The sequence below is a fragment of the Mesoplodon mirus genome, assembly GCF_964341445.2.
Source record: "Mesoplodon mirus genome assembly, contig: HAP1_SCAFFOLD_701, whole genome shotgun sequence".
NCBI classification, from domain to species: Eukaryota; Metazoa; Chordata; class Mammalia; order Artiodactyla; family Ziphiidae; genus Mesoplodon; species Mesoplodon mirus.
This window is the reverse complement of record NW_028295332.1, coordinates 230,002-247,446: the sequence shown is the minus strand read 5'-3', so window position 1 is coordinate 247,446 and position 17,445 is coordinate 230,002. Positions and strand designations below refer to the sequence as shown.

Here is a 17,445-nt window from a genome sequence, read left to right as displayed (position 1 = left end):
ACTTCTCTGCTTCTGGGGACAAAGCTTTCCTTTTCCTGAACCCCTCCCCCAAAAATGTCACTGCCCCTTCCTAGGGGACCTGTCTCCTGGGTGGCGGTGAAGTTTCCAGCGAGTAAAAATGCAGCCCCTTCCTCGCGCCCCGCCTCCCTCAGACAGAGAGGAGGAAAAGTGCTTTCCTCCACTCAGGAGCGGCCTGAGCCCAGTTCCGACTATGATCTTTCGCCGGCCAAGCAGGACCAGAAGCCCTTGGACCGTTTGCAGCAATTGTTACCAGCTTCCCAGGCCTCGCAGCTGACATGCTCAAGCTCCCCTCCAGAGACCACCCAGTCCCGCCCGATGCCACCGGAAGCGCGGAGACTTATTGTCAATAAGAACGCAGGCGAGACCCTCCTACAGCAGGCCTCCCGGCTTGGCTACGAGGTGAGCATCCTTGTGGGTGCCCCGGATCAGGATCCGCCGGCTGCTGCTCCTTGGGTGGGGGACACACTGGCTGGGGATGGGGGGCGGGTCTCAGAGCCCAGCCCCCTCCACGTGGCGGGCTGGGCTGGGTGTTCCAGCAGGGTGTTTGCGTTGGCCCCGCTCACACTGCGGGCTCTTTGGTGGCTTGTTCAGTCGTGGTGTGAAAAGAAAGGCAGGCCTCTCTGATGTTCCGTTCCCGTTCAGGCAGGTAGGCTGCTTTGGCCAGTCCGGCTCACTTATCTCTGATACAAAATCTGACCTAACCCAGGGCTTGGCGACCAGGGGAATTTTAATGAGCCCTTTTGGATTCTGAATAGCAAGAAGGAGAGTAGTTATTAGCTCTACTAACTTGTGCTGTTTGGGGCAGAGTGATGCCCCTGTGGGGTAGCGGGTGGGACGTGTCTGTGCAGAGTAGGGGTGGGAGTGGGGCAGACCTGAGCAGTCTCTTTCTGAGAGGGCACGGGAGCCGAGGGCTGATGGGCGGGGAGCAGGGGTTGAGCCTTGCACAAAACTCCCTGTCCACACTGCTGTATCCCAACCCAGCACGGCTGATGACAGTGACAGCCTCTATTGCTAGAGCAACATAGAAAGAGAGCTGATATCTGCCTAAGCCCGTGTGATCTGTAGTAACTCCTTTCACCCTTTTAACCTCTTCACTTGGGAGTAACGAGTACTAGCCCACTCTCGGATGAGGAAACTGAGCCTCAGAGGGGTTAGCTGATCCCCGTACAGGTAGCAATCCAGCAGTGCTCCACAGCCCACCACGCTCCTCAGCAAGACTGGCTCACACTGGAATTGCCCTTTTTACAGTTCAAAACCTCTGTGAGACAGATGCCTCTCCATGCCCTGTGCAGTTCCCCCACCATACTTGTCAGTAGCAATTGTGATGTGATAGCCCACAGGGCAAAGGCATTTTTCTGTGCTGGCATCAGCCCTCTGGGAGTTGAATGGTGACAGTAAAACGCGGTTCAGCAGGCTGAGCGTGGAGGTGTGGCTGAGCACTGGGGTGGCAGGACCCAGGCTGGCCCGGAGCCCTGGCGCCCACACCCTCAGCCAGCTCTGTGCCCCTGTCCCCCGTCTCCCGTCGTGTCCCCCCACCCCGGTCCATAGTGCCGTGAGCCCTTGGAAGTGTGCCTGCCTTGGCCCTAAGGCCTGACTGTGGGTGGGAAGTTGGAAGCACTAGGGCTATGCTTAGTTTGGGGGTGTTTTGTTGTTGTTGTGGGTTGAATGTGCTGTTGTTTATATCTACACGTCTCTTGGAGACCTCTCCATTAGCTAGAGAGCACTTTGTGGTAGTTAGCGCAGTTACTTGCAGGTGAAGTCCAAGGAGCACCCAGTTGGTTTCCCAAGAGCTGAGAGCAGGCGCCTAGGAGGACAGAGCAGATGTTGCACATAGTGTTGAGCTAGACCCCCCGTGGTTGAGAAAATAGTCTCCTTGCTTCCAGCAAACGCTGGAGGTGGGGGGGAGACCCCTAACCCCAACTTTTGGGTTAGGGTTGAGAAAGTAGACTCCCGCTTCCAGCAAATGCTGGAGATGGGGGTGGCGGGGTGCTGCTGCACCCGCCGTGGAGGGCGGGGCTCCGAGCCCCACCTGTGAACTTGGCATCATTTCCAGCAGCCTCCCTTTGGGACCAGAGACGTCAAAAGACCCTCGTTGGTCCTCTAAGACAGTTTGCATTTTGGTTTGGTGGCTCTGAGGCCTGGACCAAGGGGCACTTGATCCATACTTTTTTAGGCTACCTGGCCTTTGATTGCACAGGAAGCCTTGGGAATGTTTACGGTGGGATTTGTTTTTTTCTTCAAATGTAAATTTCAATATGTAGATTCCACAGATCACCAGTGTTGATGCTGAACATTGTGACAAGTAGATGAACGCTTTCAACTTTGAATCCAACTTTCTGGGATTTCTTTGGGCAGAATTTTAAATGTTGGGATGATGGCCCAGTTGGGAGATGCGGCAGCTTAAACCTTTTAAAATTGAAGGACAGTTTGCTTAAGCAGATAAGGGTGTGGTTTGGGAGGGTTTTCCTGAAGTTTTGTCTTTAGCATTCTTGATTATTTTCTTCTGCTTAGCCAAAGATACCATGTGCAGTATAAAGGCTGTCTGAGCTTTATGTCATGATAATCTGGTTCTGGAAGTTTAGAAACACACTCTGGCTTCAGATCCGCGTTAAATAGATCACTTGTGTGGCCAAAGACCTCAAACCTTTCCCTCCTGGGAAAAAGGCTTCTATTTCTTAGGCTAAAACGCCAGTGTGCAACCACATGCTTGTGCCTTTAGCGGTGATGGTTAAATTTTCTATGAATTGAATAAGTCATGTTTTTTAAAAAGTTAATGAGGCATCTAATTAACTAACAACGTCGGGCTTATGGCCTTTATGGTTACATTTTGAGGGTAATGGCATTCGGCTTATAGCCGCTGAACAGAGAGCTGTCCGACAAAAGCAGTTTGACTTTGCTCGGGAATGGCTGGGCTGCCCTTCAGACACTCCCGTTTATTTCTAGCGGAGAAAATAAACCAAGGAATGTGTTGCGTCGACAGACCCGCCCCGCCTCTTCACCTTTCAGTTAGAGAAAGTGTTGGTGGCGATGGTTGCCATCCATTTAGAGGCCATCACCCTCCTAGCTAGGAGAGTGTAGTTAGCCCACTTGACCCCCAACAGAGAAGGCCTGTGGGATGCTCGTCACAGCTGGATTGCATCCCTCTAACTGGGGCCCTCTTGGGCCTTTTGAACCTTCCCAGCTGACCAGGTACCAAAGACCTGAGTTATAGGTCTAGTACTTCATGTTAATTGAACTTGGGGTTTAATATCTCTGGGCCTCAGTTTCCAAGTGTTGAATGAGGATAGTACTACCTTCCTTTCCTGCTATCTCCTGGGTTCCTGTGGGTGACAGAAGACGTCCTCATCTGGGGGAATGGGAACCACTGTGTAAACAGTGGGATCAACGTGGTTGAGTTAGGACAGCCCGTGGCAAAAAGTCTGACCTGGCCGTGGGGCTACTGCTGCCTTTGCTGCCATCTTCCAGGAGAAGAGAGTTGACTTACCCACCAGCTTGGACGGCCTTTCATTTCTAGGTACCCTTGAATCTGCCCTAGTAGTGATGAAGGTTTCCAGGCGAAGGCCATGATTGTCACAGCAAATAAACCCTGGGTTGAGTAAATTGATGTGTGCACAGCAGTTGGTGGCCTTCAGAACTGATCCCAGAGCCACGTGACAGGGCCTCTCCCTGGCTGGGGCACACAACTCATTAGCTTGCAGCCGTCCACTCAAGTCTGGCTAGTGAGGGCCTGCTAAAAGAGCAGCAGCTTCATGCGGTATCCTGGATACCAGGGCTCGGGGCAGGTGGCCTGGGAGCCCAGAGGATTGTGGGCTTTCTGGCAGGTTGGGATGTAAACGGAGAAACGCATTCGTGGGCGTGCCTTTTGTCTTCCTCCTCTTGTTTTGGAAGGGAGCTGCTGCAGTGACCCGAAGTAACAGGGCACTGATGGCCAGGTTTACCAGCATGCCCCATTGGGTTCACGTGGTAAGCAAATGGAACATTCTAGTTCTCTCCCAAGTGAGTGGTCACCTTTGATTGGCGTGTCCTCCAAAGGGCATAAAAGGTTTTACAGAACCCATCTCGCACTTATGGGCGGCTAGAATGACCCCCGTTTTAGGTTTAACAGATGAGTTACCTGAGAGATGTCACAAGGAGGCCTGTTCTGACCCCATCCCATCCCCCCTTACCAGCAGACCATGTGTTGGGCCACATGCATGTTCTGCCTACTCCCAGCTCTCAGAACCTGACAGCTCTCTGCTGGGCACAACTTACCCAGTATAAACAGTATAACGTGTTTTCTGGTGGCAAATGCTTTCGATGTGTCTGAAAACTTTCTTAAGGTAATAAAACATTGAATAAATTCCTGCTCTGCTTACTGGGAGTGGTTCATATTAATATTTTAACAAGCCGAAGAAAGAAGGTTAATAACAGTGATTCTAATGCACAGTGTTGACACAGAACATCTCTGGGGGGGGTGGGCGGTGAACGTTTTATTTGATTCTTGAAATGTGGAGGTTGCAGCGTGGTGTATCAGGTTCCTGTCATTAACTTGAGTAAATATGAGAATATTAAGACTGATTCTGCCCCGAGAGGGTGGAGTGAGGCAAAATAGAGGGTGGGGTTATTGGAGGCATTTTGGGTCATTCCTCGAGAATGGAGGGAGAGAGCTTCTCTTTAACTCTACTTAACGTACAGACAAGAGCATCTGAGGCCCAGGTTCTGATTTGGGGTCTTAACAAGGGGCGCGAGGATGTAGCTGACCTGCGTGTCCCTGCTTCTCTAAGCTGGGGAATGTTCTCTGGCTGATTTAAGCTCTCTTTAAGTGTTGGTCATCCATACTTTGATCTAAACTTGTGTTATCGTCCACTGCCACTGACCGAACAGACCCATCAAGTGAGAATGGTCTGTGCTTGGCAATGTGTCATCTAAGATGTTAGCAGCCGTGACACCTCTGTACTGGTCACGTCGGCCCCTGGGCTGAGGGCTCTCATCGTTATCCGAATGCGTCCTCTCAGCAGCCCTGTGGAAGCTTGGAGAAGTTCAAGGGTAACTTGTCCGTGGCCAGGCCAGTGGTGCAGCAGAGCCTTAGACAACACTGTCTGCATCTCCAAGCCCTTGTCACGCACTCTCGCCCCCCAGCAGGATGCCTGCCGCCTGCCCGCGCCATGGTGGGCTTTTGGCCCCAAGGATGTATGCCTTTGAAAGTGGGCACCGCCAAGCTATGGGGAGGTCACGCTTACAAGGTTCACTGTATGGTGGTCTGATGGTATCTCCTCTCCTCTCCTCTCCTCTCCCCGTAGGAAGTGGTCTTGTACTGCCTGGAGAACAAGATTTGTGATGTGAACCACTGCGACAACGCGGGTTACTGTGCCCTGCACGAGGCTTGTGCAAGAGGTTGGCTCAACATCGTACGACACCTCCTTGAATATGGCGCCGATGTCAACTGCAGTGCCCAGGATGGAACCGGGTCAGTGGCGGTCTTGCGCTCTTGGCCTGGCCCTGCTGGGGCATAGGCAGTGGTTCTCAGGGTGTGCGGGGAACCCCAGAAGGAAAGATGGAGAGTGAGTGCCATGTAAGCACACTGATGGCGGAGTCCTCTAGAATGGAACCGGACAGATCTTTCTGGCAAATTTACATAGAACTTTAAAAGTCTGTGACGCTCTTATGGACAGAAGTCCCTGAAAATGTTGAGCCTGCATGAATAATCAGGGGTGTTCTCTTTTAAGACCCTGGACTCTTCACCAGCGTCTGTTGAATCTCAATCTTGAACATATATGTGAGTTGAAAGTTGCAGGAGTACAGACAGGTCCAGTGGCAACTGGCTTGATAGGACCTGCCGTGTCCACCCACATCCCCGGGCCTGGCCCCCACTCTGTCCTTGACCTCGGTTTATTGGCCAGAGGCCCAGGTCTGAGTCAGCCCAAGCATCTTCCCGGTTGTACCTGGGATGCCACCACGAGGCAGGGCACTGGGGCTTTCCTGACAGTCATAAAATGAGCAAAACCGTAAGGTATTTGGTGGTTCGTGGTTTCCAAATAGCATCCTTTCTGGATGGGACTGCGGACAGTGTTCCTGACCCCAGCGGACACGGGCAGGAGGACTCTGTATCCTCCTGAGAACTCGCCCTGCCTGTCGACTGCTTCTGGGCGAGAGGGTTGATCACTCATCTCCAAGTTGGTTTCAGGAGAGGTTCCACTTTGCCCCTAGTTTCTTTTACAAACTGCACTTTTTGGGTTTTGTTTGTAATGGTGTAACAATGGCTTCTCGTATCTGCTTCCTTGATGCTGGGGTTCTTCCCCCCACCCCGCCGTATGTTACCTTCTTACAGTCTGTCACTATTTAAGTTCATTGGAAACGTTTTCATCGTTGTCTGAGTTCCTCCTTGGGCCATGCATTAAGAGAGATTTGCATTGAAGAATTAGGCCTGAGATGGTCCCTTCACCTGTCCCGTAAAGGGTTATGTGTTGAAATAACAGAGTAATTTGTCGCAGCGACCGTAAACTCACCTCCTCAGTGAAATAGCGCGCCTACGAGCCTTGGCCGCACACGCTCGATTTTGCCCCGTGTCCTTAGAAGCAAGCGTCTCGTGCACAGGTGTAATCCCCCGCACCTCTCCTAGGCCTCTCCACGATGCTGTCAAGAATGATCATCTCGAAATTGTCCGCTTGCTCCTCTCCTACGGTGCTGATCCTACCCTGGCTACGTACTCAGGTAGAACCATCAAGAAAGTGAGCCACAGCGAACTTCTGGAGAAGTTCTTAACAGGTATGGCAGAGGTCAAGACACGGTCTTGTTCAAGCATCTAGACGGTGACTTCACAGCCTTTCACCTGGGTTCCCCCTACCCCCACCCCCCGTTTACTCTAAGTGACCCTTTACTGGGAAAAGCGGCCCAACGTTAGTCTGTCAAAGAAGAGATACATACTTTGAGTTTTGCGAGGTGGGGGGCTGGAAAACTCTTAGCTAGCCAGGCTAGCTTTTGTTTGGCAGGCTGGGGCGGTGAGGCGGGCAGTCCCTCAGGAAGGCGGGTGGACGCGTGGGGAGGTTTCAGTCAGATACCTGGAGGCGTGTGCAGTGGGACTTCTCAGGAGGTGACACCAGCCCCAGCGTGAGATGTTCCCGAACTCCAGCAGCATTTGCCTCTTACCAGCAGGCGTTATCTTGTTTCTCTCTCTCTCTCTCTCTCCCCCTCTCTCTCCAGACTGTTTAAGTAACCTGCAGGCTCCTGACGATGGTAGCCCCGGTTGCTCTTCGGAGTTCTCTGGCAGCTGTGTGTGCTGAGCAGCCTTGTTCGTTTCAGTTGGGCTTGTGGGGGTGGGGGTGGTGCTGTGAGCAGGACTTGCTTGGGAAAGAATTTTTCCAGGGTCCTTTTTGGCGAACAGCTGGAATCTTGCTCCAGCTTACTGACCTCTCTCTTGTTTGCCCCCCCGTTTAGAACCAGATGATGAAAGTGGTTACGATGTTTTAGCAAATCCCCCAGGACCGGAGGACCAGGATGACAGCAACGAGGCCTATGGTGACCTATTGGAATCTGAATTTTCCCAAGACCCCCTTTTGCCGTGTTATAACGTCCAGGTGTCCGTCGCTCAGGGGTGAGCGTGGCCAGCGTGTGGTCGAGAGCCAGCCCAGCTGCTCTGTGGGGTGGCAGGAGTTAGAAATCCCCTTCAGCAGATGAGGGTGGCTGGGTTGGGGGGTGAGTGAATTCCTCACCAAGTGTCCACCGACCTCACATAATGCAGTGGAACTTTTCCAGAAAAGTTTGGGGGGTGGGAGGGCTCCCCAGCCAACTGCCCTCATTGGAACACACCCCTAGAGCCCAAAGGACACGGGAGTCAGCGACTGCAATTGCAGTTTCAGTCAGTAAACTCTTGGGGAAGGGATCCTCCCCAAACGGCTACCATAGGGGCCTTCCAAGGCGCGTGAGGTCCACGGGACGATACTGATGTGTACCCTCTTCTCGTATAAGATTAGAGAAAGCCGTATGTGGCACCTGGGATCTTATGTGTCTTCAGATTTGCTTAGATCGAGTCTTGTCCCCACGGTCGGGCCACTGTGCCCCATGACCAACCCTTCGGAGTGAACACATCAGGAGACCTTGCTCTGCTGTGTGTTGACCCCGGTGCTTAAGGAGTAGCATCCTCCTTGGACTCTGAGGCTGGGAACGTGTCTGCCTTTGTGGTGACATTCTATTCGGGATAGAGATGATAAAGCGTGACAGGGTATCAGGAAGGATTGTACCACCTCCCTTCTCGAAAAATCCTCACTCCCGGCAGCATTGAGGGGCGGGTTGGAGGTGTGGGAAAGGAAAGGAAAGCCAGGTGACCTCGAGTGTTTCTCATGCTCTCTCCGTGAGGGCCGGAGGAGAGGAGAGGTCAAAGAGGTGTTTGCCATCTCCCTTGGGTTGGCATACAGACTGGTTTTCCCTAGTGACTAGAACGGGGTGCACTTACTTGGAGAGGGGTGACCTGAGTTGTGACCAGAGCCAAGGCAGCACTGGGGTGGCCTGCAACGAGGCTCATTCAGGGGCGCTGCTCCTGCTTTTGTCTAAGTTGGCTGATCCGCCCTAGGTGGCCTCTTAACACATGCACATGAGTCCAGAGTTCCCCCGCTAGAAGTAGATCTTCCGGGCTTCCCTGGTGGCACAGTGGTTAAGAATCCGCCTGCCAGTGCAGGGGACACAGGTTCGAGCCCTGGTCTTGGAAGATCCCACATGCCACGGAGCAACTAAGCCCATGCGCCACAGCTACTGAGCCTGCGCTCTAGAGCCCGCGAGCCACAACTAGAGAAAGCCCGTGCGCAGCAACAGGCCCAACGCAGCCAAAAATAAATAAATAAATAAAATTAAAAAAGAAAAAGAAGAAGAAGTAGGCCTTCTAAGGACAGTGAGAAGTGGGGTGGGGGTGGGGTAATCAAAGTGGAAGTAGCAGGCCCTTTCCCCGCCAGGAGACGGGCAGTTCGTAGTTGGGAGCGCCTCTAATTTTGCCGGAAACTCAAACCACTGTCCTTTCTCTTGTGTAGGCCTCGTAACTGGCTGTTGCTCTCAGACCTGCTCAAGAAACTGCAAATGTCCTCCTGCATATTCCGCTGCAATTTCCCAAATGTGAAAATCGTCACCATCGCGGAGGCCGAGTTCTGCCGGCAAGTGTCAGCAAGTCTCTTATTCTCTTGCCCCAAAGACCTGGAGTCCTGTAATCCAGAAAGTAAGGAGCTCTTAGATCTGGTGGAGTTCACGAACGAGCTTCAGACTCTGCTGGGCTCATCCGTGGAGTGGATCCTCCCCAGAGACCTGGACTCAGACGACGACTGGTGAGCTCGCCGGGGCCCGCCGTGTACAGTGTGTCATGGTGTTAATCCTTGTGCATATGTGTCCTAATACGACTATTTCTGTAAAGAAAGGACACTATGAGACACGACTCCAGTCGGAAGGACTTCAAAACATGTTTTTTTCTTTTTAAAATTTTAAGTCAGTTTTTATGAAGTTGTTAATAAAGTTTCTTTACTTTTCAATGTACACATGCTTCGGAATATGTTTGTTTTTACTCGGAACAATTGTTTCTTTTCTTTTTTAAGGAGAAAAAAAAAAGGCAAAGGAGCTCCACACTTTGACTTAATTTCATACAAAGCTCCGACGACAGAGGCCATAACTGTTGAGAGTTGCTTTTGGGGCAAATTAAACCAGTAAAATTTTAAACTCTTCCTCCATATTAAAGGGATTGAATAAATTGGCCACTTTGGTGCACCTGTGTCCTGCGAATTGTCCAGTTGGAGATGGAGGTTTAGAAAGTGAGTTTCAGTCTTGTTTAAGTCTCTTCCCATCAGACTGGTCTCGTGATTTCCTACACACCATGTTACTTCCTGTCTACCTTGCCTTGGTGTTGTTCATGCCTGGATTGTCTCCTGTACCTGCTCAAACCTTGGTCCATTCTCGTTTGTACCATGGAAGTTTGTCATGCTGGATACTGTCAGAACTAATTTTACTTAAGTTTGCGTTAAGGTGCAAAGCACACGTTTTGTATATTTTCTGCTTTTTGTGTTTGTCTATATTTTATGGTTTCGCTTCAAGAAATATTATGGGACGGGAAATAGCAAGATGTAAAGAGCAAAAAAGTCATCATTCTCTTTCAATTGTTAGAACATCTATCTGCAATCATAATTATGATGCACTGTGGTATGTGTTAAAATAGTAAATACATGTAATGTCCCGTAGGAGAAGCAAACTCAGTGGTGTTGGTGAGGGTGTGTCATGGAAGTAATCACAAAGCAGGTGACTGTTGGTTGGGGTCCTGCAACATTAGTGTGCCTTCCCTGTGTCCAGTAGTGGTCTGGAGGGGTCAGGAAGCCTGCCTTTGAATTTGAGGGAACAGAGGGTTTGAGGTCCTCTCTCTTCTATTGCTCTAGTACACTGCATAGCAGCAGTATACTGGGTTTATAGTTGACGTTTAAATCGCTGATTGATCATTAAGATTGGGATGTATCTTTGGAAATGAAAATAGGAAGAATCGTATGCTTTTTCTTTTTTTCCCCTATATCTGAAAAGGTATGTAGTACTTTGCTGAGTGGTTGGGAATAAAGTTTGCAGTATTCAGTGTATTCAGTTTTAGTATCTAAATAGAATTAAACTCTTGCTGTAAACTGGAATAGCGCTTTGTTACTGACAAGTTTTAGAATGCATCTGTTCGTCAATTACCTGTTTGGGAAGATTGTAGTTAATGATTTTGAGAATGTGGCTATAAACCTCCAACTGACTCAAGAAAAGCAAATAAGTCAAGATTGACAAATGTATAGGCTCTTCATCTTATTGTGTGTGTGGGTTTTTTTTTTTTTTTCCTTTTAGTTATTTGTCAAGGTATAAAGAATTCTATCACACTTAAGACAAGTTAAGTAAACTTCACGGGGTGTATTCTGACATGGCATGGAGCAGATCCCATGGCCTAGATCTTAAAGGTGATTTTATGTTTAAACTTTCATGAAAACATATGTGATTGAAACACATTAATATATTGATACAAAGGGCAGTTAATTTTTGTCTTTTGTGTGTGTGTGTGTGTGGTACTGTTGTGGCCTCTCCCGTTGCGGAGCACAGGCTCTGGACGCGCAGGCTCAGCGGCCATGGCTCACGGGCCCAGCCGCTCCGCGGCATGTGGGATCTTCCCGGACCGGGGCACGAACCCATGTCCCCTGCATTGGCAGGCGGACTCTCAACCACTGCGCCACCAGGGAAGCCCTAATTTTTGTCTTTTAATACATGTGAGCGCAGCTTTCATTTTGCTGAAAGAATATGACCAGTTTTCAGTTTGGGATTCTACCATTTAGTAAAGATAGTCCACTTAATTTTAGAAATAAGAGATTTAATATATAATACCTAATAATACTTTTATGTATGTTTTTTTACTGAAAACATTTATTGTAATACTGTGAAGAAACTATGCCATTCTAGTCTTCAAGACTTAAATGAATCAAGTGTTTATTAGCTGTTGTAGTTTTTAAACTAATAAAAGTCAGTACATCAGCAATTTGTAAATACAGTTTTTAAAATAATGCCTTAACAACTTTACAGTGGTTATAATGACTGTATTTAGGCCTAAAGTTAGTTAATAATTTGACATGAAGGCTTTTTAATAGTTTGATGGTGCAGATCAGGGATAGGTAAACTCTGGCTGGTGGGCCAGATCCAGCCCGTCGCCTGGCTTTGTAAAGGAAGTTTTTCTGGAACATAGTCGCACCCATTGTTTACATGGTAGTTGTGGCTCCTTTCACCCTACACCAGTGGGGCAGAGTAGTTGCAACAGAAACTGTATAGCCCACAAATCTGGAAATGTTTAAATTTAGATTTTAAAAATTGAAAAATTCTTTGAGCCTATACAGGGCAAGTCCATTGACCCCTGAGGTAGAAAACAGTCAGGAACTTGGGTGCGGAAGCCAAATGGCCTAGGTTCAAATCTCCTTTCTCCCATTTCTTTTTTTTTTTTTTTTTTGAAATTTACAATCAACCATTTTTAAGTATGCAGTTCAGTGACATTAAGTACATGCATATTTTTGTGCTACCATCACCACCAGCCATCCACAGACTCTTTTAATCATGCAAAACTCTGTACCAATTAAACAGTAATTCTCCATTTCTCCCCCTTTCCCAGCACCTGACAACTACCATTCTTTTTGTCTCTATGAATTTAACTACTCTAGATACCTCATATAATTGGAATCATACAATATTTGTTCTTTTGTGACTGGCTTATTTCTCTTTACATAATGTCCTCAAGGTTCATCCATGTTGTATCATGTGACACAATATCTTTACTTTTTAAGGCTGAATAATGTTCCATTGTATGTGTATACCACATTTTGTTTATCCATTCATCTGTTGATGGACACTTGGGTTGCTTTTGCATTTTGGCTATTGTGAATAATGCTGCCATGAGCATGACTGTGCAAATATCTCTTCGAGAGCCTGCTTCCAGTTCTGGTAGAAGTGATCTGTCAGTCACTTTTGGTAGAAGGATGGCCCACTGTAGACACCAGGAAAATTTTTTCGACCACAGCCATATCCGTAACTGGTAATTCCCATTACAAAATATCGTTTACATTCTGGTAAGTAGCACATTAATGGTCCACCACTATCACCCCTGCAAGTATCAAAAACTCCATCTTCATCACCTGCACAAAATGAAGTGTAAGGAATTATATCCCCATAGCTCTTGTCAGAATTACAAAAACTTCGAGAAATATAATGCACTTCTGCTTCGTGTAATTTTTTTGTAATATTACCTTCTTCTTTTGTTCTTCCCCATCCACTTATAAAACACTTCGTGTTTCGGTTCAGTCTTTGGAAAACACCAAAAGGTAGACAGATAGGCTGAATATAATCATTATATCTCACTGCTTTCTTTAAATGAAAAAGCGCAATATCATTTTCATAAGATTCCACATCGAAGTCTGGATGGATAATGATCGCTTTAACTTTCATCATCTTGGAGTGTGGCTGACGCCCATCTATGTTATTAGTTCCAATCACAGCTCTCCACATTACAGGATCTCTATTTTTCATCAACCTTATTTCTCTTTTCAGTTGGGGGTCATCTGTCTTAGTTGTCTGAGATGTAAGGGTTACGGGAGATGTCATCACCACGGTTTGTGGTAGCGAAGTAGCTGAAGGTGTGGTACGGATCTGATATGTCTGCATATCTCCTGATGCAGTTTGTACAACCACCTGGTTGCTGGGCACAAGTATTTGCTGTCCATCAGAGGTCTGTGCATACTGGAGAATTGTTGTACCTTGTTGAGTACTGCCTGAATTTGTCATGGTTAATGTCTGAAGCCCCTGTACTCCATCTGTGCCTGGACTGGCCAGCTGTAAGGCTCCATTTGGGGCAATGGCAATGTACTGTCCGGTGCTAGTCTGATAGATGGGAGTTGGAACAGACATAGAAGTGACAGCAGAAACTCCAGGATTTTCTCCGTCTCCTTTTCTGCCCCGTGTATCTTCAGAAGATAGGTCTTTCAAAATTTTTCTGTAAGATGGGCGCCGTGCTAGGATCCCGTGGGTTTTCTGTGAGGAGCCTATGCTGTCAGATGAGTCCTGAGACTCTTCACTTTCTGATAAAGATGATACCGTTTGCACGTGTGGTGGGTGAGTTACAGAAGACTGAGCTGTCTGGATGACCCCCTGAACCTGTACTTGCTCTCCAGGAAGAGGTACAATTGTCACTGGCGCAGATCCTCTTAATGACATCTGTTGAGGAATATGAGAAATATGAGCTCCCTGAACTGTTGAACCAGACTGAGGTGCTGTCTCTGAAGCGTTATTCTTGTGAGAATCTTCCATAATCAACTGCGGTTCCTTTTTGCTTCAGGAGCTCTGTCCCCACTGCTCCCACACGTGTTTTCGGAGGCCAGCACCTGCTCGGGGTGTCAGGAGACCGCTCGGTGTGGGGCAGTTTTCTTCGGTTGGGGCGTCGCGCTCAGCCCTTACTTGCTGTGGCCTAGAGGTGTCGTCCTCTCCGGCCTTGATCCACGCCTGACCTGCCCTCCTCTTGTAGACAGAGTGAATTCCTTTCTCCCATTTCATAGCTAGTGACCATGGGCAAATCACTTAACCTCTATGCCTCATTATGAGGTTTAAATGCACTTATTTGTATAAATAGTGCCTGGCACATACTAAGCACTGTGTAAGTGATTGCTGTTGTTTCTGCTTGGAGCTTTAATAAGTTATTGTTAATAGAAAAATGACACTAATGATTTTCCTTTTAGAGTAACAAAGGCACTTTGAGTCTTTTACTTTTTCAGGAATGTAATAAGACTTTTTTCATTTACAGTCAGTGTTCCCTGTTACCAAAATTTACTTTATGAACATAAAGAATTGAATGTCTTCAAGACAGTACTTTTGCTTAAATGTCAAACCATTATTTTCCCAAGGCACATCAAACTGGCTCTGCATAGTCCAGGCCTCTAAAGCTTGTGTGCACACCCAAGGTAGCATGTGAGATACATTTTGTAAATATAGTTTTTTAAATAATGCTTGAGACTTCCCTGGCGGTCCAGCAGTTAACACTATGTGCTCCCAATGTAGGGGGCTTGGGTTCGATCCCTGCTCAAGGAACTAGATCCCACGTGCCTGCCATAACTAAGAGCCCACATGCCACAACTAAAAGATCCGGCATGCTGCAACTAAAGACCCGGCACAGCCAAACAAACAAACAAACAAATAAATAAATCTTTATAAAACAATAAGTAAAATAAAATAATGCCTTAGGAGTTAGGAAAAGAAAATATGAGAACATTTTTACCTTTGTATTATTTTAAAAAATCTGTGTAGTTTATCATGTACATAAATACTATGTATGGAACTTTGTGTATATAATTTGTTAATAAATAAGATGCATATTAAAAAGTTTTCTTATGGTTTGCCCAGTGAGGTGTTTGGAGGCCACTGGAGGACAGGATGATGAAATATAGGGCCTCAGCAAAGATAGAATTTAGAACCAATTCCCTGACTTAGAAGATAAGGAAAATAATTCATAGACTGTAATTGAGTTGTCCAACTTTACGTAAGTGTTCAGAAACAGGAAATGCAGTGGCTAGAATCTAATCACTGACCGAGCAGAATCTGGGTCACTGGACTCGTAAACCAGAAGTGACTGTTGAATTTCTCAGGTTGATGCTCCTGGCATATATGCTTGATCTGTGTGTGTGTGTAAATCTCTGACAGAATAAGCCATACTCAGGCACACCCTGTTTCCTTATTCAAGCATCTTAATTTCATCCCATTAAATCTTTGAAGTATCAGACTACCAGAAGGCATGAAGAAACCTGGGCTGAGAGTCTTCATTCCAGGAGACGTGATCTTGACTGCATGGCTGGTTTGAGGCGCATCACTCTGAACTGCAACCCGCTCATTGGTGACCTGGGTGCAAGTGCTTTGGCAGAATCTCTTAGTGAGGATTTATGGCTTAGAGGGAAATTCTAAAATTGAAAATATTGAATTTTTAATATGCTTAGCTTTTGGCATGATACTATTGTGATAGGATTTTTTAAAGCCTCATTTTACTGATAGCTTTTATTTTGCTTTTAAACTTTCTCTAAGAGTTGCATATATCCTTTATAGAAAATACAGAGTAACAAGAGAACAATTACCTATCATTTTAATACCCAGATATAATCACTGTTCATTTTGACGTATATACTTTCAGTCTTTTTTTTTCTACAAATATACATGTACACTTAGGGATTACAAAAATAGAATTGTAGTATACCTGCTATTTCATATTCCTGCTTTTTTCACTTAATGATGTATCATGTAGTATTGTGTTGTATTGATGTCCCATAGTTTAATCGATTCTTTGCAATTCTATTTAGACAGTTTGCTTTTCCCTGTCAGAAACAATGTGAATACGTTGTATATACATCTCTGTGTCCATCGGGATTACTTCTGTAGAATAAGGTACTACAAGTGGAATGACTAAGTGTGACCTATTTTTAAGACATTTGATACACATGGCCAAATTACCACCCAGAAAGGCTATGCCAATTTGTAGTCCACCCCAACAGTAGATGCGAAGCCTGCCTCTCACAAACACTGGCCTGTAGCACTTGTAAAAAAATGTAAAACTAAAAAAATGAGTACCTCTCCATTTTCTATGCAAGTGGGATTACTCCAAATTTTATAACTTTTTTCAATTAATTTAGTATGAGCATTTTAGCAAGTCAGTAAATTTGCATCTCCTGCATCATTTTTTGTGATTGTTCAGTATTCCATTATATGAATATGCCACAGTGCACATAGCTTATCCATTCTTGTATATAAGCTTTGTCCAGTTTTTCAGTTACAAATAGTACTCTGATATATATCCTTACCTATATCTCTGACTATTTCTTTTGGTTAAATTCTTAGAAAGAGAGTTGTTGGATCCAAAGGGTATAGACATTATTTAAAGGCTTTTCTTACAGAATCTTGGCTTCATCTGATAGGAGAATAACCACATTGTGTTTTATTTTGTATTCATTTGATTGACTGGTGAGGTTTACTGGCTGTTTGTATTAATTTGGCTATTTGGTTAATTATACCCTGTGTCCATTCTTCTGTAGTGAGAGCTTGTAAGGGTTGTATCATATCCTGTCAGATCCGTATGTCTGACTTGCTATTTCTGTGTGTCATGGGGGTGTTGAAAGACTCCAGTTATTTTAATGTGATGGTCCACACAACACTTAAACAAAAGACTCATGATAGTTTCCTTTCATGTAATAGTTTTTAATCCCTGGGCTTTAGTGATGATCCCTTTGGTTTAAATGAGTAGGTTGTTCAGCCCCAGAACTACTAGAATTCATGATCCGTTTTTCTGGTTTTTGTCTGACCTTTTACTGCGAGGGTTCTTGACCATCATACTTTCATGATAGGTTTTTAGTATGTATTCTGTATTCACACATTGTTGAAAGTTTTTATTATTTGTATCCTCTTAGACTTGTCTTTTTTTCCTCTAAAACTAACAGTTATTACATTTCTTCTATTTTGTTTTCCCCTTTGAACTAGTTTCAAGTGTGATTTGGAGCTGAAGATCATGATCAGAAGAATGCAGTGCATTTCTGAGCTCCACCAGGTTTTGCTTGTGAGGTTTACACGCCCCTGCCGCCCTTGCTAATTATGAACTGAGATTCATTTTGTGATGCTTTTTGCTCATAGGTTATATACAGTTATTCTTCAGTTCTGTAATTGTAAAATATGTTGTCTGATTTATTGTTACTAAAACCAGGGTTATCATTGCACATCCAAGAAGAGGTTTTTAAATTGGATTATGCATTATGTGTGTGCGTATATGTTTCTGTTTTTTTCCATACCCAAAATTACAAACCTGCCATGACTTGTCTTGTGCAGGACTCTTCCACACGTGAGAAAACGAGAGTTGTCTATATGTTAAATCTGTAGAGTTAGCAAGTGACCTTTTGTCTTTCATCG

General features: G+C 46.1%; 2 protein-coding genes across 2 annotated transcripts in view; one reads left to right on the top strand and one right to left on the bottom strand.

Moving 5' to 3' along the window:
* Positions 1-9,833, top strand: part of LOC309797542 (BCL-6 corepressor-like) — a 29,237-nt gene extending 19,404 nt beyond the window's left edge. The window contains 5 exon segments of the mRNA XM_082646040.1: positions 166-420; positions 5,301-5,467; positions 6,620-6,765; positions 7,435-7,591; positions 9,018-9,833. Of these exon segments, the coding sequence (XP_082502166.1) occupies positions 166-420; positions 5,301-5,467; positions 6,620-6,765; positions 7,435-7,591; positions 9,018-9,309 (1,017 nt within the window). The 3' untranslated portion in view covers positions 9,310-9,833.
* A 2,371-nt stretch (positions 9,834-12,204) lies between these two features.
* Positions 12,205-14,013, bottom strand: LOC309797546 (cyclic AMP-dependent transcription factor ATF-1-like). Its single transcript, XM_082646042.1, has one exon. It carries the CDS (start codon positions 13,819-13,821, stop codon positions 12,481-12,483), a length of 1,341 nt encoding a protein of 446 aa, XP_082502168.1. The 5' UTR covers positions 13,822-14,013; the 3' UTR covers positions 12,205-12,480.
* Positions 14,014-17,445: the final 3,432 nt, after the last annotated feature.

Coding starts and splice junctions, on each gene's coding strand:
- LOC309797546 (XM_082646042.1), bottom strand. CDS start 13,821: ATGGAAGATTCTCACAAGAATAACGCTTCAGAGACAGCACCTCAGTCT.